Below are 24,256 nucleotides of genomic sequence, written 5' to 3'. Positions count from 1 at the left end.
GAAAGGAGCAGAGAGCACATGACAGAAATGAATCACCCCCTCCCTGCCCATATACACATCCTCCATCCCATAGGCACATCTTCCCTCTTAAAGGGATTTCCAGTATGGAAGTAAAGGCAAATCCCTCAGCGTTCTGATTCTGACCTCAGGCTTCTATTAAAGGGATCATTGGTATGGAAGTCAGGGCAAATCCATCCAGTGCTTTGGTTTTGACCCCAGGCCTCTCTTAAAGGGATCCCCGGTTTGGAAGTTAGGACCGTTCCACTCAGCTCTATGGTTCTGACCCCAGGGTCTCTTAAAGGGATCATTGTTTTGGAAGTTAGGGCAATTCCACTAAGCGCTCTGGTTCTGACTCCAGGCCCCTCTTAAAGCGATCCCCGATGCGGAAGTGAGGGCAAATCCACTCTGCACTTTGATACTGACCCCAGGCCTCTCTTAAAGGGATCTCCAGTATGGAAGTTAGGGCAAATCCCTCAGCGCTCTGATTCTGACCCCAGGCTTCTATTAAAGGGATCATTGGTATGAAAGTCAGGGTAAATCCATCCAGTGCTTTGGTTCTAACCCCAGGCCTCTCTCAAAGGGTTCCCCAGTATGGAAGTTAGGGCAATTCCACTCAGCGTTCTGGTTCTGACCCTAGGCTCTCTTAAAAGGATCCCCAGTATGGGTCAAGACAGTTGACTTCAAATGCTCTGGTACTGACCCCAGGATCTCTTTAAAGGAATCATTGGTATTGAAGTTAGGGCAATTCCACTCAGCGCTCTGGTTCTGACCCTAGGCCCCTCTTAAAGGGATCCCCGCTATGGAAGTGAGGGCAAATCCACTCTGCTCTGATTCTGACCCCATGCCCCTCTTAAAGGGATAACCGTATGGAAAAGAGGGCAAATCCACACTGCGCTTTAGTACTGACCCCAGGCATCTATTAAAGGGATCTCTGGTATGGAAGTTAGGATAAATCCCTCAGCGCTGATTCTATTAAAGGGATTATTGGTCTGGAAGTCAGAGCAAATCCACTCAGCGGTTTGGTCCTGATGCCAGGCCTCTCTTAAAGGGATCCCCGGTATGGACGTTAGGACCGTTCCACTCAGCGCTCTGGTTCTGACCCCAGGCTGACGGGATGATGTGTGATTTTAGGGGTAGTAGTCCGGTGACTCTGGCTGACAAGATGATGTGGGATATTAGGGGTAGTATTCCAGTGGCTCTGGCTGATGGGATGATATGGGATATTAGGGGTAGTAGTCCGGTGGCTTTGACGGGATGATGTGGGTTATTAAGGTTAGTAGTCCGGTGGCTCTGACGGGATGATGTGGGATATTAATGGTAGTACTTCGGTGGCTCTGGCTGACGGGATGATGTGGGATATTAATGGTGGTAGTCCGGTGGCTCTGGCTGACGGGATGTTGTGAGATATTAGGGGTAGTAGTCCGGTAACTCTGGCTGATGGGATGATGTGGGATATTAGAGGTAGTAGTTCCGTAGCTCTGGATGATATGGGATATTATAGTGAATGTGGCGATGCGGACTGGGCGGGGCTATACACTCAGATAGATAGAGATAGATAGAGATATATATATATATATATATATATATATATATATATATACACGTACATACATACATTCTTTCATTCATTCTTTCATTCTTTGTTATAACTAACCGTAGTTAGTTACTATGCCCGGCAGCGCCGGACTCTTCAGCTAGTAATAATAATTTTATTTCTATAGTGCCGATATATTCCACAGCGCTTTACATTTTAGAGAGGACTTATACAGACAATAAACATTACAGTATAACAATAACACATGGATCAAAACAGATACCAAGAGAGAATGAGGACCCTGCTCTCAAGCTTACAATCTATGAGGAAGAAAGGGATACACGAAAGGTAGATGGTAACAATTGCTTTTGTTGTTCGGACCAGCCATAGTGTAAGAATCGGGTGTTCGTGTAATGCTGCTTGAACCGGTTATTAGCCTAAGTATGTAACAATACAGACACAGAAGGCTATTAAATGCATAAAGCATGTGAAAACATGATACGAGGAACCTGGTTATGGTAAAAATTTTGAATAGGCAACACAGGGATAGCTAGGTTAATGCGTTGAGACTGTAGGCCAGTCTGAACAAATGCATTTTTAGGGCACGCTTAAAACTTTGGGGATTAATCGTATTAACCTGAGTAGTGCATTCCAAAGAATTGGCGTAGCACGTGAAGTGTCTTGGAGACGTGAGTGGAAGGTTCTCATTATTGAGGATGTTAACCTCAGGTCAACAGCAGAACGGAGGGTACGGGTAGGGTGGTAGACTGCGATGAGGGAGGAGATGTAGGGTGGTGCTGAGCCATGGAGTGCTTTGTGGGTGAGGGTAATAAGTTTGTACTGGATCCGTAAAGAGTGGGTGCTAAGACTGTTACATATAGGATAGCGGCATTGAACTGCAAATATAGGATCAATCTCCAGGTTAATAGTGTTTTGAAGGTGCCTGGCTGCTGCACTGAAAGTGTCACTTTCTCTCCTGAACTTTTTCTCCTGGGAACCGTTGACTTTCAGTCATGTAGGCGTAGCTGCACAGCTTCAGTCATCACTTACTATGCTGTGCGTGGTGGCTGTAAGCATGCCCCAGCATGACTGAAAGCTGGCTCTGCAATGCATCAGTGCAGGTCTTGGCTGTCAGTCAAAGGGCGAGGGCATTCTTACAGTATAGTGAGCAAGGAATGAAGCTGCATCGCCACGCCTGGATGACTGAAAGCCAGCAGCTCCCAGAAAACATAAAGTTCATTTTCTGCCAAGTGCCACTCTTTCAGTACAAGCTTGCCACTTTCATAACACTATTAACTTCCAGATAAACACTATCTTAATACAGACAAGACATTTGTTTGAAAGTTTTGTTTTTTAGGCTGTTACAAAACCTAATGTCACTTGACTTTGCTTCTTTATGTTGTCTGCTTTTCTGTTTATCTGTTTATGCCAGTGTCAGCTCTTGCTGGATTTATCCACTTTTAACTGCTGTCTCACCTTTCATCAAACACTGAATTTGCTATAAATTGTGAACAGCTTTCTGTGCTTTTATTTTCCCTTATCTTGTTTTTACAGTGATGACATAAAACACTTTTAAGTCTACATTCATATCCTAAAAGTGACCTGAAACTTCCAATGCTCCCCATAATAAATGTATCATCTGTTTTCTGATAATGTTTTAGTGATTTCTTGTAAAACTAAAAGTGTAACCGTGAGAAAACCGTGAGAAAAGTCTCAGGGTTATCCTTACTTATTTCAGAAACTTTCGTCTCCTTTGAGCTATACCGATTCCTCCCAGCCACATATACATATATACAATCAACTTAGCCAAATGTGTTTGTTTTCTAAATGGAGAGCTAGTAGTAACCTGATGCTGCCAGTCACCATTGGTGACTTACCGTATTTTCCCATGAGATCAAAAGGTTTGGCACGTTAAATTCCAAGGGCTACATTTGACATCTACTCATGGGGTTGAGTAGGAAACCTACAAGCTAGTTAGATTGATTTTATTCTGTCCTGTATGGTCACCTTTAGCTATATCTGTTTCTAGAGAAGGCTGGTTGACAATCGAGGATTTTAGTAATAATTCTGCAACTGTCAACTAAAGAGTTTCTTGAAACAAATATCATAACAGACAAAGAAGTAATGCCATAAAATATAATATTTTAGTAAGGCACACAGGCCAAACATTAAAAACCACAATAAAAGGAGATTCCGGTTCAAACAGGCCAGACAAGGTAAGTGTACAGATAAGTATAACTTAATACAGAAAAAAGTGTAAATGGCAACAATGATCTACCAGTAGGGAATATCACATTATATCTCATGTAACATCATAATGACTAACAAATATCTCCCTACAAAAATTGTTATACTCATACTGCACAGGTTATAATATACTGAAGACAGGTAGAGCATGCCTAGTAACCACCTAAGATGTAAATCATCCTGTAATGTAGCCCAAGTAGTATGTCAATACAAATGAAGGTCATATAGTAATGGTATACTAGACATGTGGTCTCCCCTGCACAACAGTAAAAGGTCAAGCACCAATGCACACATTAAGTGCATATAATGAGCACATACTATATCTACATAGAGTAAAACTAGTGTCCACCTAGAATGTCCCTATGTATGTATATAAGCTGATCAACAATAAATATGCCAAATGCGATCATAAAGGCAGGTGTACACATAGAGCCATGTTACCCCAGTGTAACATAACCTAAGTGGAAACCTGACCACACATCAATAACAGCAAAAATGTACAGTGTATGGTGCGAACTATCATATGAGAAGTCCGTACCCAAGGTGTCCTTATATGTATACTGGCTAGTCTATTGCACAAATGCCGAAGACGTTCACAAAGGTTAGTGTACACATAATGCTATATTGCCCCAGTATATACACTGAGTAGAGACCTAGACATACATCTATGACAGCAAAGGTGCACAGTGCATAAGAAAAGTATACAACCTAGTCATGCCCTGTCCCCGACATGTGTTTTGCCACAGCTTCATCCAAGGGGGTAAAGTATGTGGTACTCATAGATTGGCGTCCTTATGTAGCCCCAGACTATCAATCAGTAGCCTCACATGTGTGCTCAAATAGTTCTGCCATATATTGCTGAAGGCGGGCTAGCTGACTTCATCAGTGCGGTTAATTGTCAGTGGTTACCTGGCAGCAGTGTAAACCAGGTCACAGGAGCCCAGCGCCGCCATCTGCGGCAGTCAGCCAGCGGCGGTACTTGTTCAGCGCGTGTCGCTATCCTGCGGCACACCCACTCACTGCTCCATTACTCCCCCTTCCAACACGTCAGGAGAGGGGAGGTCCTGGAAGCACCCGGAGTGACGTAACCACCTGACAGCGAACCACAGTGCAAGGGCCCACCGTCTGCCGCTCAGCCACACCCCCATTCGGCGTGTCAGAGCAGGGAAGCTGCATGTGCTGGCTAGATGGTCCATTTAGTACCTCAGCTTTCTGATAGATCATTACCATATGGGCATCTTTGATACATATAATATTGTCCATGTAAAGGTTAAACAATAGGCTTATTGTGTTTGTATTTATGGGCACATGTGAAAATATAGATATGTACACTTCTATGTAATGTTGGTTTTTTTTAAATAATATTCTTTGTATCGCTTTATATATACAGTTGTGGCTAAAAGTATTGACACCCCTGCAATTCTGTCAGATAATACTCAGTTTCTTCCTGAAAATGATTGCAAACACAAATTCTTTGGTGGTATTTTCATTTAATTTGTCTTAAATGAAAAAAACACAAAAAGAATTGTCCTAAAGCCAAATTGGAGATAATTCCACACCAAACTTATATAAAAAAGAGGGTGGACAAAAGTATTGGCACTGTTCGAAAAATCATGTGATGCTTCTCTAATTTGTGTAATTAACAGCACCTGTAACTTACCTGTGGCACCTAACAGGTGTTGGCAATAACTAAATCACACTTGCAGCCAGTTGACATGGATTAACGTTGACTCAACCTCTGTCCTGTGTCCTTGTGTGTACCACATTGAGCATGGAGAAAAGAAAGAAGACCAAAGAACTGTCTGAGGACATTCTGGGTGGACACTAGTTTTACTCCATGTAGATATTGTATGTGCTCATTACACTGTGTTCCAAATTATTATGCAAAAAATATTTACTCATATTTTCTCTAAATTACCTATATGAATTGTAGTCATTGTTATTTTCCAGTCATCTAATATTATAGTATAATTGCAATGTTTTTGAACAAACTGCCTATGAAAACAGTGTATTTTTAAAAATAAGAAACACTCAAAATGCATGTTCCAAATTATTATGCACAGCTGAGTTTTCAACCTTTATATTTTTATTTTGAACTAAAAAATGGTCAATTGTGAAATTATAAGCATTATCAGTTTATTACAAAATGAAATCAAACCGTTTTCAAGTCAAAACTTTATTCTAGGTGATGTTACATTTGCACATAGGACCCCTTGTTCGAAAGAAGCTTCTGAACTCTCTCGTCCGTTGAATTTGTCAGTTTTTGGATGGTTTGTGCTTCAGTTGTTTTGCATGTGGACAGAATACCCTCCCAGAGCTGTTGCTTAGATGTGAACTGCCTCCTGCCATCATAGACACTCCTTTGGATGATGCTCCAGAGGTTCTCAATGGGGTTGAGGTCAGGGGAAGATAGTGGCCACACCATAAGTTTGTCCTCTTTTATGCCCATAGCAGCCAGTGATGCAGATGTGTTATTTGCAGCATGAGACTGTGCATTATCATGCATGAAAATGATCTTGCTGCAGAAAGCACGGTTCTTCCTCTTGAACCATGGCAGGAAGTGCTGTTTTAGAAACTCCACATAGATTATGGAGTTCATCTTTACCCCTTCAGGGATCCTAAAGGGGCCGACAATCTCTCTCCCCGTGATTCCAGCCCAAAACATTACTCCACCTCCTCCTTGTTGGCGCCTTAGCCGTGTTTTCATGTGGTGTCCATCAACCAGCCATCCTCCACTCCATCCATCTGGACCATCGAGCGTTGCACGGCACTCATCGGTGAACAAAACAGTTTGGAAGTCAGTCTTCATGTATCGTTTGGCCCACTGGAGCCGTTTCTGCTTGTGTGCAGTGGATAGAGGTGGTCGACAGGATGGCTTACGCACAGCTGCAAACCTCGGAAGGACCCTGCATCTTGTTGTTTGGGGGACGTTGGAGGCACCAGCAGCTTCAAAAACTTGTTTGCTGCTATGACAAGGCATTTTTGCAGCTGCTCTTTTAACCTGACGCAATTGCCTGTTGGAAAGAGTCCTCAATTTTTCCTTATCAGCACGCCCACGTGTGGGCTGGGAATTAGCTACATACTTCTTGATTGTGCGATGATCACGATGAAGTGTCTTGGCAATGTTGATTGTTGTCATGCCTTGACCTAAATACTCCACAATTTGTTGCTTCTCAGCAGCCGACACATCCTTTTTCTTTCCCATTTTGGCAAAAAATGTAGGCTGCTTAATAATGTGGAACAGCCTTCTTAAGTAGTCTTGCCTTTATTTGGACACACCTGCCAAACTAATTTGCACTGGTATCTGCAATTGCTTTCAGTGATATAAAGAGCCCTGACACACATCACCATCAATGAGTTTAAATGACAAACAAAATTCTAACCTTATCACTCCCAAACTCTTTTTGCATAATAATTTGGAACACAGTTTATATGCACTTAATGTGTGCATTGGTGCTTGACCTGTTGTGCAGGGGAGACCACATGTCTAGTATACCATTACTATATGACCTTCATTTGTATTGACATACTGTACCACTTGGGCTACATTCCAGGATGATTTACATCTTAGGTGGTTACTAGGCATGCTCTACCTGTCTTCAGTATATTATAATCTGTGCAGTATGAATATATCAATTTTTGTAGGGAGATATTTGTTATTATGATGTTACATGAGATATAATGTGATATTCCCTACTGGTAGATCATTGTTGCCATTTACAATTTTTTCTGTATTAAGTTATACTTATCTGTATACTTACCTTGTCTGGCCTGTTTGAACCGGAATCTCCTTTTATTGTGGTTTTTAATGTTTGGCCTGTGTGCCTTAATAAAATATTATCTTTTATGGCATTACTACTTTGTCTGTTATGATATTTGTGTTATTTTGAAGTGCCATTTTTTGGTAGACCTCACTATTTAGGATATAAAGAGTTTCTTGATCTAAAAATATATCTAGATCTGTAATGGAGCACAATTCTGCACACTTTTTTGGTGGTAGAATTAGGCTATGTTCGCTTGGCGTGTTTGGTCTCTGTTTAACAGGTACTCCAGGAAAAGCTTTTTAAAAGCTCATTATGTATCTTCTAAAAGGATGTCTTTGACAGATGGCATACAGTGGCATCAGTTGCCTACTGGCTAATGTGAGATCCATTTAATGGATGCATTGTGAGTAATTTCCTGGAATATCTGATGGAGAATCCATTGTATTCTATGGGTGATGGATACACCTGTTGGCATTCATTTAATGCATGTTTCACTGTAAGTCTATGTTCACGCATTGCGTTTTTGTTGCATTTTTAATGAAAATTAAAAGCTGCTTTTTACAGTATCGGCAAAAGCTATGAGATTTCTGAAATCAAATATATACACATTGGTTTTTTTCTGATTGAATTGGAAAACTGCTGCTTTTTTTAACCCCTTCCCGACCCATGACGCCCCCGTAGGCGTCATGCTATAAATAGCGCTCCTGCGGGTCGGGTGACCGGGGTCACTGAAAGGTCACCCGACCCGCGCACAAAGGACCCCTTTATGCTTCACCACAGGGGGGGTGGCTTAGCCCCCACGTGGCTACGATCGCTCTGATTGGCTGTTGAAAGTGAAACAGCCAATCAGAGCGATAGTAATATTTCATCAATGAAATTTGAAGAAATATTACAATCCAGCCATGGCCGATGCTGCAGTAGCATCGGACATGGCTGGAGACACTAATTTAACCCCCCCCCACACCGGCTGGCGGGGGGCGATCGGCCCCCGCCACAGACTGACAGCAGCGATGGGCCGCTGCTGTCACGATCTGCCCCCCCTCCCCTTCCCTTCGATCCCCCCCGCAGTCCGATCAACTCCTCACCCTCCCCGGTACCTGTCACGTCCCGCTCGGGCTCCCAGTGTCCCGCTATCCCTCCTGCATGGGCGCTGCCATCTTTGAAAATGTCGGGTGCATGCGCAGTACGATTGTAATATTTCACCAATTAAATTTGGTGAAATATTACAATTGGTCCATGGCTAGAGACAGCAATCAGACCCCTCACCCACCGACTGATGGCGCCGATCGGCTGCTGCCACCGACTGACGGCAGCGATCGGACGCCGCAGTCATCATCAGGTCCCCTCCCCCTTCTCTCCGCTCCCCCCAGCCTTCCGATTTCCCCCCCGGCCCCGGAACCTCCTGTCCCTCTGGCCGTCCCGGTGTCCTGCGTGATGGGCGCCGCCATCTTGGAAAATGGCGGGCGCATGCGCAGTGCGCCAGCTGCAGATTCATTCATTTATTTTGATCACTGTGAGAAACTCACAGTGATCAAAATGAAAAAAAAAAAGTAAATAAACCCCCCCCTTTATCACCCCCATAGGTAGGGACATATAATAAAATAAAGAAAATATTTTTATTTTTCCATTAGGGTTAGGGTTAGGGTTGATATTAGGGTTAGGGCTGGAATTAGGGTTAGGGCTGGAATTAGGGTTAGGGCTGGAATTAGGGTTAGGGCTGGAATTAGGGTTAGGGCTGGAATTAGGGTTAGGGCTGGAATTAGGGTTAGGGTTGGAATTAGGGTTAGGGTTGGAATTAGGGTTGGGGTTAGGGTTAGGGGTGGGTTGGGGTTGGGATTAGGGTTAGGCTTGTAGTTAGGGTTAGAGTTGGAATTGGGGTTAGGGTTATGATTAGGGTTGGGATTAGGGTTAGGGGTGTGTTGAGGTTAGGGTTGGAGTTAGAATTGAGTGGTTTCCACTGTTTAGGCACATCAGGGGGTCTCCAATCGTGACATGGCGCCACCATTTATTCCAGCCAATTTTGCGTTTAAAAAGTCAAACAGTGTTCCCTCCATTCCGAGCCCGACGTGTGCCGAAACAGTGGTTTACCCCCACATATGGGGTATCAGCGTACTCAGGAAAAATTGCACTACAACTTTTGGGGTCTAATTTCTCCTGTTACCCTTGGGAAAATAAAAAAATGGGGGCTAAAATAATTATTTTTGTGGGGAAAAAAATGATTTTTTATTTTCATGGCTCTGCGTTATAAACTTCTGTGAAGCACTTGGGGGTTCAAAGTGCTCACCAGACATCTAGATAAGTTCCTTAGGGGTCTAGTTTCCAAAATGGGGTCACTTGTGGGGGGGTTTCTACTGTTTAGGCACATCAGGGGATCTGCAAACGTAACATGATGCCCGCAGACCATTCCATCAAGTCGACATTTCAAAACCTCACTACTTCCCTTCCGAGCCCCGACGTGTGCCCAAACAGTGGTTCCCCCCACATATGGGGTACCAGCGTACTCAGGAGAAACTGGACAACAACTTTAGGAGTCCAATTTCTCCTGTTACCATTGTGAAAATAAAAATTAGCGGGCTAAATAATCATTTTTTGAGGAAAAAAAAATTTTTTTCACGGCTCTGCGTTATAAACTTCTGAGAAGCACCTGAAGGTTCAAAGTGCTCACTATGCATCTAGATAAGTTCCTTGGGTTGTCTAGTTTCCAAAATAGGGACATTTGTGGGGGAGCTCCAAAGTTTAGGTACACAGGGGCTCTCCATACACGACATGGTGTCCGCTAACGATTGGAGTTAATTTTTCATTCAAAAAGTCAAATGGCGCTCCTTCCCTTCTGAGCCCTGCCGTGCGCCCAGTGGTTTACCCCCAAATATGGGGTACCAGCATACTCAGGACAAACTGGACAACAACTTTTGGGGTCCAATTTCTCCGGTTAGCCTTGTGAAAATAAAAAATAGCGGGCTAAAAAATCATTTTTGAGGAAAAAAATATTTTATTTTCTCTGATCTTCGTTTTATAATCTTCTGTGAAGCACTTGGGGGTTCAAAGTGCTCACCACACATCTAGATAAGTTCCTTCGGGGGTCTAGTTTCCAGAATGGGGTCACTTGTGGGAGAGCTCCAATGTTTAGGCACACAGGGGCTCTCCAAACACGACATGGTGTCCGCTAACGATTGGAACTAATTTTCCATTCAAAAAGTCAAATGGCGCTCCTTCCCTTCCGGGCCCTGCCGTGCGTCCAAACAGTGGTTTATGACCACATATGAGGTATCGGTGTACTCAGGAGAAATTGCCCAACAAATTTTATGATCCATTTTACCCTGTTGCCCATGTGAAAATGAAAAAACTGAGTCTAAGAAAATTTTTGTGAAAAAAAAGTACTTTTTTTTTTTTGAAGCACCTGGGGGTTCAAAGTACTCACTATGCATCTAGATAAGTTCCCTGGAGGGTCTAGTTTCCAAAATGAGGTCACTTGTGGGGGAGCTCCAATGTTTAGGCACACAGGGACTCTCCAAACGTGACATGGCAACGCTAAATATTCCAGCATATTTTCCATTCAAAAAGTCAAATGGCGCTCCTTCCCTTCTGAGCCCTGCCATGCGCCCAAACAGTGGTTTATGAGGTTTCGGTGTACTCTGAAGAAATTGCAGAACAAATTTTAGGATCCATTTTATCCTATTACCCATGTGAAAAGGAAAAAAATGATGCTAAAAGAACATTTTTGTTGGAAAAATTAAAATGTCCATTTTTTCCTTCCATGTTGCTTTAGTCCTTGTGCAGTACCTGAAGGGTTAATAATCTTGAATGTAGTTTTGAGTAGCTTGAGGGGTGCAGTTTTTAGAAGGGTGTCACTTTTGGGTATTTTCTGCCATATAGACCCCTCAAAGTGACTTCAAATGTGAGGTGGTCCCTAAAAAAAAAAAATGGTTTTGTAAATTTTGTTGTAAAAATGAGAAATCGCTTTTAACCCTTATAACTTCCAAACAAAAAAATTTTGTTTCCAAAATTGTGCTGATGTAAAGTAGACATGTGGGAAATGTTAATTGTGAAATTTTCAAAATTTTTGCCAAATTTCCATTTTTTTCACAAATGCAAAAATTATCGACCTCAATTTACCACTAACATGAAGCCCAGAATCGCTAGGATGCATTGAAGCGTTCCTGAGTTATTACCTTATAAAGGGACACTGGTCAGAAATGCCAAAAATGGCAGGTCATTAAGGTCAAAATAGGCTGGGTCAGGAAGAGGTTAAACTGCAGCATGTCAGCATTTTTGCTGCATTTTTTTCACCCATAGAAAGCAATGAGTCAGTGCAAAAAAGCAGCAGAAAACGTTGCCATCAGTTTTGTTGAGTTTTTAGTGAAAAGGGCAGATAAGCAGGATGTGAAACTCGTTTATTTTTGTGATTTTTCTCAAGTTTAAATCGAAATGTCTTGGTGTCCTCACCTGAGCATGGCAGTTAGTATTAGTACAGTTTAATTAAACTAGTGATGCATTAAAGTAAACAATTGCCCGATTAGCTCAGTACTTAGTCATTGTAGAAAAGTAAACAATGCCTGACCAACTCAATGGCCCTGACCAATGTGTGAAAGTAAACCGTGTCCACCCTACAAATTGCAATGCTAATATCTTCAGTAAACTATTCCGGACCAATCTCAACTCCCACCGCTCTTGTTACATTTGTAATTGTGTATTTTTCATGAACTTTTTTGTTCATAATAGTCACTATTTTTTCAGACATAAAAAATCTTTTTCCACTAAATAATTTGATAATTTTGCCCTTTTTTTTTTTCCAAAAATGTTTTATGACTTCTCATATGTCTTGCATTGGTTGCTTAACATCTTGCATTGTTCATGTTTGTATGGTGGAAGCAAAGCTAAACTTTGGGATCCTGAAAAACGCAGCAAGAAAAGCCGCATTGTATTTTTATATGGTATGCATATGCCATATATTTCAGTGCCGAGATGTCCGTCTGCGCATGCGCGGCGGCCATTTTCCAGGAAGAAAGCAGGCATGGAGCGACAGAGACCCCCCCACGCTGAACGGGACAGAGCGCGGCGGCGGCGGTGGGGCGGAAGAAACCACCGGGGGACAGGAGCGCGGCGGTGGCGGACAGCGCAGCGGCAGCATCAGGGCACAGAGTGCCGCGGCAAGTACCCTCAGAACGGGACAGAGCGCGGCGATGGCGGCAAACACCGGGGGGACAGAGCGCGGTGGTGGCGGTAAGAACCGGGGGAGAGCGCGGCGGTGGTGGCAAGCAGGCACCGGGGGACAGCGTGGCGGTGGTGGCAAGCACTGGGGGACAGAGTGCGGCGGTGGTGGCAAGCAGGCACCGGGGGACAGAGCGTGGCGGTGGTGGCAAGCATCAGGGGACAGAGGGCGGCGGCAGTAACAGACACCGGCAGCGGCACGCTGCACATCAAAACACCCCCTCATCCCAGCAGCAATGTTCCACTCCGGCCTCCTCCATCACCACCCCTGGAAAGCAATAAGACGCATGGATTATAAGATGCACCACCATTTTATTAAAAATAAAGTTTTTTTCCTATTTTTCTCCTCAAAATTTGGGGTGCGTCTTATAATCCGGAGCGTCTTATAAAGCGAAAAATACGGTACATATTTCTAAGTACTCTGAATTAGACTAGAATTCAACTGGAATTGACTGTAAGGTAATGGGACTATAACACCACAACAATGTTTCACCTTTTTACTATCACCCCCATACTACTCTATTTCTCCCTAACTCCTGCAATCCCTCCACCCATTAATGAACTAGTCATTTCCCCCTCCATCCTTCCCAGCCATCTCACCTCTTCGTCACAACTGTTCCTCCACATACAATCCTTTTTCTCCAGAGACACATGGCCACATCATGTCCTATCCTGCTCCCACCTTCTAATGCTCTGTCTACTACTCCTCATTGCTGGCGACGTATCCCCAAATCCTGGCCCTCCTCAATACATCCCCACACTCATTTCTAACATCCTGCCACGATCCTCTACACTTTTTTGCAACCATGACAACCTCATACCTATTCATCCAGCCCCCACTCCCCCGGTCCCCCTACCTGGAGCACTATGGAACGCACGCTCTGTCTGCAACAAGCTATCATTTACTATCATTTATCCATGACCTCTTTATCACCAACAAACTCTCCTTCCTTGCCATCACTGAAACCTGGCTCACTCCCTCTGACACAGCCTCTCCAGCTGCGCTTTCCTATGGCGGATTCCATCTCTCTCACACCCCTCACCCCAGAAACAAACGTGGTGGAGGAGTTGGCTTGCTCCTGTCTGATACCTGCTCTTTTACCCCAATTCCTTTGCCACCCTCCGCTACTCTTCCCTCCTTCGAGGTGCACTCTGTCCGCATCTATTCCCCTTCGAACCTCCAACTGGCTGTCATCCCCCAGAACTAGCCATCTCCACCTTTCTCGACCACTTCACCACCTGGCTACTCCATTTCCTTTCTGCGGACATCCCCACCATCATCATGGGCGACTTCAACATCCCCATTGACACTTCCACCCCAGCTGCCTCTAAACTTCTATTGCTCACGGCTTCCCTTGGCCTCATTCAATGGTCCTCTGCGGCCACTCACAAAGATGGTCACACGCTGGACCTTATCTTCACCCGTCTGTCCCCTCACTAATCTCAATAACTCACCCCTCCCCCTGTCTGACCACAACCTACTGACATTCTCTTCCCTCTCCTCTCCTACTGCGCAACCCCCGCTCCATAAACTCGCTTACCCTTGCAAGAATCTCAAACACCTCAATTTACAATCACTCTGAGTCCCTTCTCCTTCTTACAGACATAGCTTCCCTTCATGACACAGATGCTGCTGCCACTTTTTATAACACCACAATAACAGCAACACTTGATTCGGCTGCCCCCTTCACGCAGAGCAAAACTCGTACAATCAACAGGCAGCCCTGGTTGACCAGCCTGACCAAAGAACTGAGACGGGTTTCCAGGGCCGCTGAGCGGAGATGGAAGAGATCCCATTCTACTGAGCACTTCAGCGCGTACAATCAGTCCCTTTCCAGCTTTAAGTCCACGCTCTCTGCCGCTAAACAAGCTTACGTCGCATCTGTCATATCCTCCCTGTCTCACAACCCTAAACAACTCTTCAACACTTTTAATTCTCTACTCCGTCCCACAGCACCTCCTCCCCCTCCTCTCATTTCTGCTGAAGACTTTGCCTCCTTCTTTAAGCAGAAGATCGACATGATCAGACAAAACTTTGGCCCGCAGCCCCCAATGCCCCTCTTAGCTGCTCAGCCCTGTTCTGCAAAAGCCAGCTTCTCCACCATGACAGAAGATCAGCTCTCCACCCTTCTGTCAAGATCACACCTCACCACTTGTGCCCTCGACCCACTCCCGTCTCACCTCATCCCTAACTTGGCCAGTGTCTTCATCCCATCTCTAACACACCTCTTCAACCTTTCACTTACAAATGGTGTCTTTCCCTCATCCTTCAAACATGCCTCAATCACACCCATCCTCAAAAAACCCTCCCTTGATCCATCCTCTGGGTCTATCTATCGCCCAATATCTCTTCTCCCTTATGCCTCAAAACTACTCGAACAGCATGTATATCTTGAACTGTCCTCCCACCTCTCCTGTTCCCTCTTTGACCGGTTACAATCTGGCTTCAGACCGCATCACTCAACTGAAACTGCCCTAACTAAAGTCACTAACGACTTACTAACCGCCAAGAGCAAGCGACACTACTGTCCTCCTCTTGGACCTGTCCTCTGCCTTCGACACTGTAGACCATTCCCTCCTGCTATAGACTCTCTCATCTATTGGCGTCACAGACTATGCCCTATCCTGGATCTCATCATATCTAACAGACCGAACATTTAGTGTCTCCCTCTCACACACCACCTCCTCACCTCGCCCCCTGCCTGTTGGTGTTCCTCAAGGCTTTGTCCTAGGACCCCTACTATTCTCCATCTACACCTTTGGCTTGGGACAGCTCATAGAATCCTATGGTTTGCAGTATCACCTCTATGCCGATGATACGCAGATCTACCTATCTAGACCCAACCTCACCTCCTTACTGACTGAAATCCCACAATGTCTGTCTGCCATCTCAGCCGCCTTCTCTGCTCGCTTTCTCAAACTGAACATGGACAAAGCAGAATTCATCATCTTTCCCCCATCTCACTCTACCCCTCCACCAGACCTATCCATCAATGTCAATGGCTGCTCGCTTTCCCCAGTCCCGCACGCTCGGTGCCTTGGGGTGCTCCTCGACTCTGCACTCTCTTTCAAACCACATAGCCAAGCCCTCGCCGCCTCCTGCCGCCTCAAACTCAAAAATATTTCCCAGATCCGCTCATTCCTCAACCACAAAAACACTAGTGCATGCTCTTATCTCCCGCCTCGACTACTGCAACCTCCTACTCTCTGGCCTCCCCTCTAGCACTCTGGCTCTGCTCCAGTCCATCCTACACTCTGCTGCCCGACTAATCCACCTGTCTCCCCGCTATTCCCCAGCCTCCCCCCTATGCCAGGCCCTTCACTGGCTTCCTATTGCCCAGAGGCTCCAATTCAAAACCCTAACCATGACATACAAAGCCATCCACAACCTGTCTCCTCCATACATCTGTGACATCATCTCTAGGTACCTACCCGCACGCAACCTTCGATCATCTCAAGATCTCCTTCTCTACTCCCCCCTTATCTCTTCTTCCCACAACCGCATACAAGACTTCTCCCGTGCTTCCACCATACTCTGGAACTCTCTGCCACAACTTATCACTCTCACCATCAACGGAAACCTTCAAGAAGAACCTGAAGACCCACCTGATCCGACAAGCCTACAGCCTGCAATGATCCTCGGTCTACTAAACCACCGCACGACCTGCTCTACCCTCTCCTACTGTATCCTCACCCATCCCTGTAGACTGTGAGCCCTCGCGGGCAGGGTCCCCTCTCCTTATGTACTTGTGTGTCCCTAATCTTACACATGTTTATTATACTTGTCTATATTTCCCCTTTTCACATGTAAAGCGCCATGGAATAAATGGCGCTATATAAATGCATAATAATAATAATAATAATAATAATAATGCCATTGAAACCTGTTTTTTTTTTTGTTTTTTTGTTTTTTTTTACTGCCCATAGATCAGGTTTTAGCTGCAGAAAAAGGGCTGCCAGTAAGCAATGTATGAACATAACCTAACGAGCTACCGTATATTAAAAGATTTGTCATGACAAGCTAGTGAAAAGCTCATGTTGCATCAATTAAACTGATGCCATACAGTACCATCTGTCACCCATAGACTAATTTCACTATTCTAAACTTTTTTTTTTTCCTAGTATTCTGAAGTACATTTGGCCTCCTGACTAGTGGACCTGTATGGAGAGGCTTGGAGAATATGTTGGCTATTTTCTTGATGTATACTGTACAAATAGGGAAGAATGCAATGTGGACCCATCCATAGACAAGTGCCTAAAACCTATGCTCCAGATTTGTCATCCAGCATGACGCACTGTGGTACATTGGTCTCCTCTTCAGACTGTCTGATCTAAGTTTACACTGTCTAAATATGAGACAGATTTAGTAAATTTGCTCTAATCTCTGCAAGAGGTTTGGAGCGCTGAAGCACAAAATGACAGTTCTTGCCTCTATAAATGGGGCAGATTATTGGGCATTTGGAGATCTAGAAAAGCAGACTGATATTCAAGTGGTTAAAGGCAGAGTTATTTAGAAGGTTGCTGTCCCATTTGAATATGCTTAGAACTACATGACAACACTTTCTCTGCTGTACAGAAGTAGTAGAAACACTTGCTCAAGTTCAATTATTCATAGATAACTATTACTTTGTCATTATCTCGTTATACCCAAACTATTCATATGACTCAAGTATCACATTGTTGCTAACAGTCCTGAATTTTCAGAAATAATCCTGGAAAATTTGGGCATGTCCCGATCCAAAAGTGGCAGAAAAAGGGGAGATGTATGCAAACCGTGCCCTAAAGTGGCAACCAGATATGAAGTGTCATCTGTTGGAACTTGATGGAATCTACAGGACTATATCAGATAGTGGTGTAAACACCTGAGAATTATGGTGGTTTACTTACATGCAAAGTATCTTCAATGTGCAGTAAATCATCTCTGCGTTTTTCTGCGTCACGTCCCAAGCCTGATCTGGAGTATTGCTGTCATACGTCACTTCATGTATGTTTCCTCAGTGATGAATGTAGTGCGTGCGTCATGTGGGAGATTTGTAGCTGTACAATATGTTGAGCATTTTCACTTCACAGCAGACGGAAAGCTACAGAACAGAATCACTGGTCTATAGAAATTGTAATGTGTGGAACCTGGAAGCAATACTCGGTGGTCTAAATGATGTAAAGAGAAATCTGCAGTGATGATTACAAAGAGCACCGCCTGTTGTCCTTAGGGTACAGTTTTCCTTAAAGTGAATCTGTCAATAAGTTTTTGCTGTAATCTGAGAACAGCACAATATATAGGGCACGAGAGCCTGATTCCAGAGATGTGAGACTTATTAGGCTGTGAGCTGTACTTTCTATACAATCAGTATTTTCTCAGCAGGATGTTATCAGTACAGGACTACATCTCATGTGCACACCAGTCAAGGCTAATCTGTGTAACCCTGCCTCCACCACTGATTAGCAGCTTGCTAACAATGGTATATTTTACACAGGAAGCTGCCAGTCGGGTCTGGGTGAGGTTACACACAGCCCAAAAGTCTTTGCTCTGCTATATCTAAATCAGACAAAACAGATATTCTATGAAAACTACACCAAGCAGCCCAGTAAGTGACACATCCCTGGAATCAGCCTTTCTTGACGTTTGTTATGCTGCTCTCAGATTATAGTAAAAATATAGCAAAAATCTGCTGATGGTAGGTTAAACACTATGAAATGTTCACTAGTTACCTGCTCCTGGCCCAATGGATATTGATCAGTGCACACTAAAGAAATCACACCAGAGACACAGTCAGATGTAACCTCTCTTTGATCAATCTATGGCACAGCTCCAAGAGAGCTTTATTAATCCAAACATAGGTTTATATATATCCCCTGTAAGTGGGCTCGGTTAGCTCTTAAATGGGAGTGGTCGGATGTATTCCATTGGTTAGTGGGTTGGGCAGTGAGCTAGTCCGTGGGCAGATCCATGAAGTCATCAGGCTGGGTTAGTTCATGAGGGCATCAGAGTGAGCGTTGTAGTGGGTGGATCTATGAGGTCGTCAGGGTACGCGTCATCTGGGAAACCAGCACATGGTGTGTGGTGAAACAGGAAATAGCAGCCATCTTTAGTGTCACACTTTGATCTGAAAAAGCTCATGTAAGGTGAAATAATACCCTTTATGGGTAGTTCCTCTCAATCTCTTATGTCTTGAGGTTAACTAAGTATTTGATCTTAATGCTCTCCTCTACACTGACAGATTCCTTTTAATTAGCCATTCATTTTACTTTCAATCAGAAGTGACTAGTAACACTAGTGTATATACATGTATATACATTTTTGTTATTTCTGCTGTCTTTTAATGTAGATTATACCATATATACTGTGTCTCAGCCGAACCCCTCTAATCCATTATACTCATTTTAAGTTGAGCTTTATTGTACGGACTTGAACTCTCCCACCAAACTTTACAGTTTGCATTGCACTTTCTAGTGGAAAGCATTCTCTTGCCATCTGACAAAGCCAGATTTGTCCATAGGGCTTCCAGGTCGTGTGACTCGATTTATCCCTCCAGAGAGGATGTTCACATAGTCAGTTTAGTACTCTGCTTCAGAACACTCAGCTTTTTGTAGTAAAGATTCTTCCAGTAGTGGTGTCCTCTAAGTAGTCAGTGATGCAAGTTGGGCCATTTTTTATTACACACCCGGCAATGCAGTTTTGTGACTATGGCCGCCCTTAACAAGGTGAGTGGTTGTTGCTACTAGAAACTTATACTTTACTTTCAGCTGACCAAAAATTCTCTGGCCAGACAAAATGCGACAATTTGACCCTTTGAAAAGGTAGTATCCTATGACATTGCAATACTGTCTCTAGGACTTTTGTAAATATATTGATCAATTTATTCCTATACTTTCAAAACGTTTTCTCCTGACATAAGAAATTAGATGAGATTACTATAAAATTCTGTGTTGTAGATAATAAAAAAAAAAATGTATATATCATATACATGTAAATGTGGATATATAACATTCTTTATCTGTTATGGAAAAAGTAAGAACTTGCCAATCTTGTATAAACACTTGCGGTTTTTGTTGCAGGGTATTGTTGTGACCCCAATGCTGCTACTTTTATTTGTAAGTACTTTTCGATTTTATTCAGCTTGTTGACTTTATCGTCCTGTATGTATTTCATAAAGCACCAACCCTCTAATTATAAAAATATGGGTTAAGAGCACGATAATTGTTAAAATGAAAATTACGTGCCATTCATTCCTCCTTTGCTTCGGGAGCACTGCTCACCGCCAGTGCTACAGCGATTGCATCACATCAATCATTTACATGACCCCAGTGTTGACCCTTACAATACTGCACGTGACCGCTGAGGCTAGTGTTTGACTGCAGTGGTCATATCAATTATTGACTTGATGCTATTGCTGCAGGACCAGCAGGGAACACTGAAGTAGTGCGGATTCAATAGATATTGCCCAGGTTATTATTTTAAATGGAACCTATCACCAGGTGTACCACCACCTACCACCACCAGTACGGCCACCACCTTTCAGGCCTCTTTTACAGTATGTTATATTTCTTTACCTCAGCATAGCACAAAATTGAGCTTTAGTTATACCCAAAGATGGTGCAGTCTGGCCCAATGAGTGTCTCTGGTCTTGATCCAGCGCCTCCTCTTTACCAACAATCGCCGTCCTCCTTCCCGGCTAAATTTGGGTGACACGACCTGTGTCATCCACAAAGTGTCTCACAATCACACTCCTGAGGGCAGATTAACGTTCCGGGTCATTTGCGCTCTTTGGCCTTTGCTGGTGCATGCACATTACAGTACTTTGCTCTGTGCTCGGCAAGGGATGGAGAAGTGCACCCGCACAGGAGCACGATTGGGGGACACTGCATGGATGCTGTAGGTCCCGTCATCCACACGAAGCAGGGAAGGGGGACGGCAATTTTAAGAAGAGAGCACACGACAGATCAAAACCAAAGACGCCAATCGGACCGGACTGTGCCGTCTGTGGGGAAAATAAAAGCTTTGTTTTGTGCTATGTAGATGGGATTACTTACATACAGCATATTAGAATGCTGTAAATGAGTCCTAAAAGGTGGTGGCTGTACTTTATATTGGGAAAACCTGCTGACAGGTTCTCATTAACACACATCACAATCGTAGCCATTTTTTTTTTTTTCCTTGACAAGAATTTTAAAATTCCCTTATGCGACCATAGTATTATCCTTTCTAAAGCAAGCACCGTATAAATGTTCATTTCCCACAGAATGGAATATACAATGCAAGTCTACACAAACCCATGTCATTTGTTCCAAAATTAGCTTTTACTACAATTTTGGCTGCTTTTTGAAGAACAAGGTTTTAATTTCTTTTTTTTTTTCCCTCTTATAGTTGGGATCATCATCATCAGTGCCCTTTACCTCTATATTCTCTCAGTTGTTCATGACTGTTGTGGTTCCACTGATCATTGGTCAGGTATGTTCTTACTTTTGATGGCCGGTCAACTTGTTTCTTGAAGTAGTTGTCTACTACTTAATTTTATTTAAAACCAACATGTTTTAAAACAGTGAAACAAAATATACTCAACCCCACTCATACCTAAATCTTCCTTCAACGCTGCTTATGCAATTTCTGGACTCTGTATCTACTCTTACCAGTTGGGCATGTGGGCACTAATGCAAATCACTGGCCACAGTAGTCACATACCTGTCGTCTGACTGGAAGAGGAGGTACAGAGACCATTAGGGAACCCAGCAATGTTGGAAGTGGATCAGGAAGGTGAGTATACTTTAATTACTGGTATTTTTAAGCATGGTGGATGGTTTTGAAATGAGCTATCAGGAGAAGACAGTTTCTACAACCCTGCTCAGACCTCGGATGATGATCTCCCTGTAATGGGCTGTGAATAGATCTGCAGGTTGCCTGCTTGACCCTCGCGCAATTCACACTTTTTGGTCTTATGGCTGGATAGAACGAAGGAACAGAATCCCCATTCTGGTGATCAGACACCTCGCTGATCTTGAAATTATCTCTTGTCTAAATGCTTTAGGCCAAAATAGCATTATACCGCCAGTGATCCACTTAACATCTCAGAATATGCCCCTCTGTTTCTAATTGAGAATTTAAAATATTTCATTTCACATCTTAAGATTCTTAGGATTGGCATTCCTCGTATATTGTTAGGATATGCCACCAATGTATGACCATCAGCGGCTTGTCGGCTGTAATCCAAACTCTGCTTGGCTTTCTCTAGGCTGTGACATGGTTGACCCATTTTATTCACAGACCATGTACCACCTGGGAAAATACTAGTGGTAGTCGACAAGTACATTCTCTCGCATCAGATCTTTCTTCTGCTTTTGTCCCGCTTTTGTTTCCCAATCTATGTCCTAACTGATATGATGCAAGCTAAAATCTAGAACCGGATAATGAACCTCCTTCTTGTGTAAGAAAATGGATAAATGATGCGATTGTAGTGAGAGATGGTATAGCGAGGAGCAGGTTCACTTTTGCACAGTGTCCTTTCTCATCTGTACTATATGGTTTCCTTGTAGAATACATAAGTATGCTGCACAAAGTAGCTGCTACAGGCAGCGCAGCTTTGGTCAATAGGCAAACAAGAGGAGACTCTCAGATAAAATTGTGGGTGACAGATCAGATTCTGAACACATCCAAGTTATTCTCTGGAGGTGTCTAATGAACGGCCTCTTGCTCAAAGCTCTGCAGATGTCACCAGCAATGTTAGTCCAACATCATGTATATTTAATTAGTTTTCAGATCATCAATATTAAATAGTAATCCAGGCGACATATTTGTGAGTATATTCAGAACAACCGAGTTGAATCACATCCCTCCATTAATATGTATGTTATATTAGAGATTTTTGTGATTATAAGAAATTATTTTCACCATTTCATATGCGCAATGGGCTCTAGTTGTTTTTTTTGCATTTTGCTCTAGCTCAATGTGAGATGGGTTAAGTTTAAGTATATAACTTTTTAAGTAATCTTTCTCAACCTTTAAGTGACCTTTTATTTTTCTTTAAAAGAACCAGTAAACAGAATGCAAAGATAATTCATTTTATAACCCCTTAATGACGAGTGTTTGGGCCTTCTTTTGATTTTGCATGGAAATGGATGAGCAAATTTCTTATTTTGTGTGTAAGGCTGAGTCCACACATACTTTTTTGCCCTGCGGATTTTTCCGCGCAGAATTGAACAAATCCGCAGGTCAAATGACCTGCATTTTTCCTGCGGATTTCTTCCATTTTTAATGCGGTTTTTGTGCGGTTTTCCACTGCGGTTTTCCCCCTGCGGATTTGGAGACTGGGGAGGTGGAAAACCGCACAAAAGAAGTAACATGCTGCGGATTTTGTACCGCAGGAAAACCGCGCGGAAAAATCTGCAGCGTCTGCACAGTGGTTTTTTTTTCATTGATTTAAATGCTACTGTACATCACAATGCGGATATGCAACGTTTCTGCCCGGTAAAATCCGCTGCGGATCCGCTGGATATCTGCATCGTGTGCACATGGCCTTAGGCTTTTTGAACAGCTTTTGCATTTTTTTGTTTGTTTTAATGGGGTAGAAACATTTTGGTTCCATTACATTGATTTTGATAGGGTGTAGTTTAGGGTCAGGTTTCTGGCAGTGGCTATGCTTTTCAATATAACAGGTTCATGCAGAAAACATACAGTATACTATGTAGTATTCTTTCCAATGAGAAACAATGGCAGAAGTATGCAATGGGCATGCATATAGTAGGATACACGAGAAGGATAGAAGTATTGGGACACTCACCAAAAAGCCATTTCACACTGCGATTTATCGTTGTGTAAGCAGGAGTGACCGTTAAAAATTGAATTTTAGTTTTTCAGTTCTGTTGCCATAATTGAATAATAATCCTCCGCTCGCCCTGCAGTTTGCCTTTACAAACATTGTATAAAGAACGCTGCATTCTAAAGAGCTCACTGCATTGTAGCGTGGTCCTGTAATTAAATGCCACTGTTTTCTCAAGTCAATTCATGACATTTTTTCCCTCCTAAATATTCCACAATCAGCTGTGAGTGGCATTTTCTAAAAGTGGAAGCCTTTAAGAACTACAGCAACTCAGGCGTGAAGTGAAAGTTTAGAGACAAGGTTGTTATTCAGGGCTGGTTTCGGCACCTTGAGTAAGGGAAATATAACAGTTCAGCTAGCCAAGACAGTTGTGTGCTTCCCACTTTGTGGGAACAGTTTGGGGAAGGCCCTTTGTTTTTGTTTTCCAGTATGACTGAGCCTCAGTGCACAAAGTAAGGTCCATAAAGACATGGTTGAATGAGTCTGCTGTGGAAGGGCATGACTGGTCCGCACAGAGCTCTGACCTCAAGCCCATCATACACCATTCGGGTTCACTAGAACCGAGATTGTGAGTCTCTTGTCTAACATCATTGTGTGACGTCACAAATGCTCATTTGGATGAATGGGCAAAACTTCCCACAGACTCGCTATAAAATCTTGTAGAAAGCTTTGTAAAAGAGTGGAAGCTTTAT

At 43.4% G+C, this 24,256-nt stretch overlaps 1 protein-coding gene across 3 annotated transcripts in view; it reads left to right on the top strand.

Annotated features, from left to right (window-relative positions):
* The window catches only part of SLC10A7 (solute carrier family 10 member 7), a 264,784-nt gene that overhangs the window by 159,567 nt on the left and 80,961 nt on the right, over positions 1 to 24,256 (top strand). For 2 of the 3 annotated variants that reach the window (XR_012232376.1, XM_073576223.1), the window contains exons 6-7: positions 19,810 to 19,845; positions 21,119 to 21,202. The exons of the other annotated variant lie outside the window; for it this stretch is intronic. Coding sequence is in view for 1 of the 2 variants with exons in the window: in XM_073576223.1 (XP_073432324.1) it covers positions 19,810 to 19,845; positions 21,119 to 21,202 (120 nt within the window). In the remaining variant the exon portion in view is untranslated. The remainder of the gene's footprint in view (positions 1 to 19,809; positions 19,846 to 21,118; positions 21,203 to 24,256) is intronic. 3 annotated transcript variants of the gene reach the window in all.

The sequence above is a fragment of the Dendrobates tinctorius genome, unplaced genomic scaffold (assembly GCF_039654945.1).
Source record: "Dendrobates tinctorius isolate UK_male_01 unplaced genomic scaffold, ASM3965494v1 ptg000008l, whole genome shotgun sequence".
NCBI lineage: Eukaryota > Metazoa > Chordata > Amphibia > Anura > Dendrobatidae > Dendrobates > Dendrobates tinctorius.
This window is presented reverse-complemented; position numbering and strand designations above follow the sequence as displayed.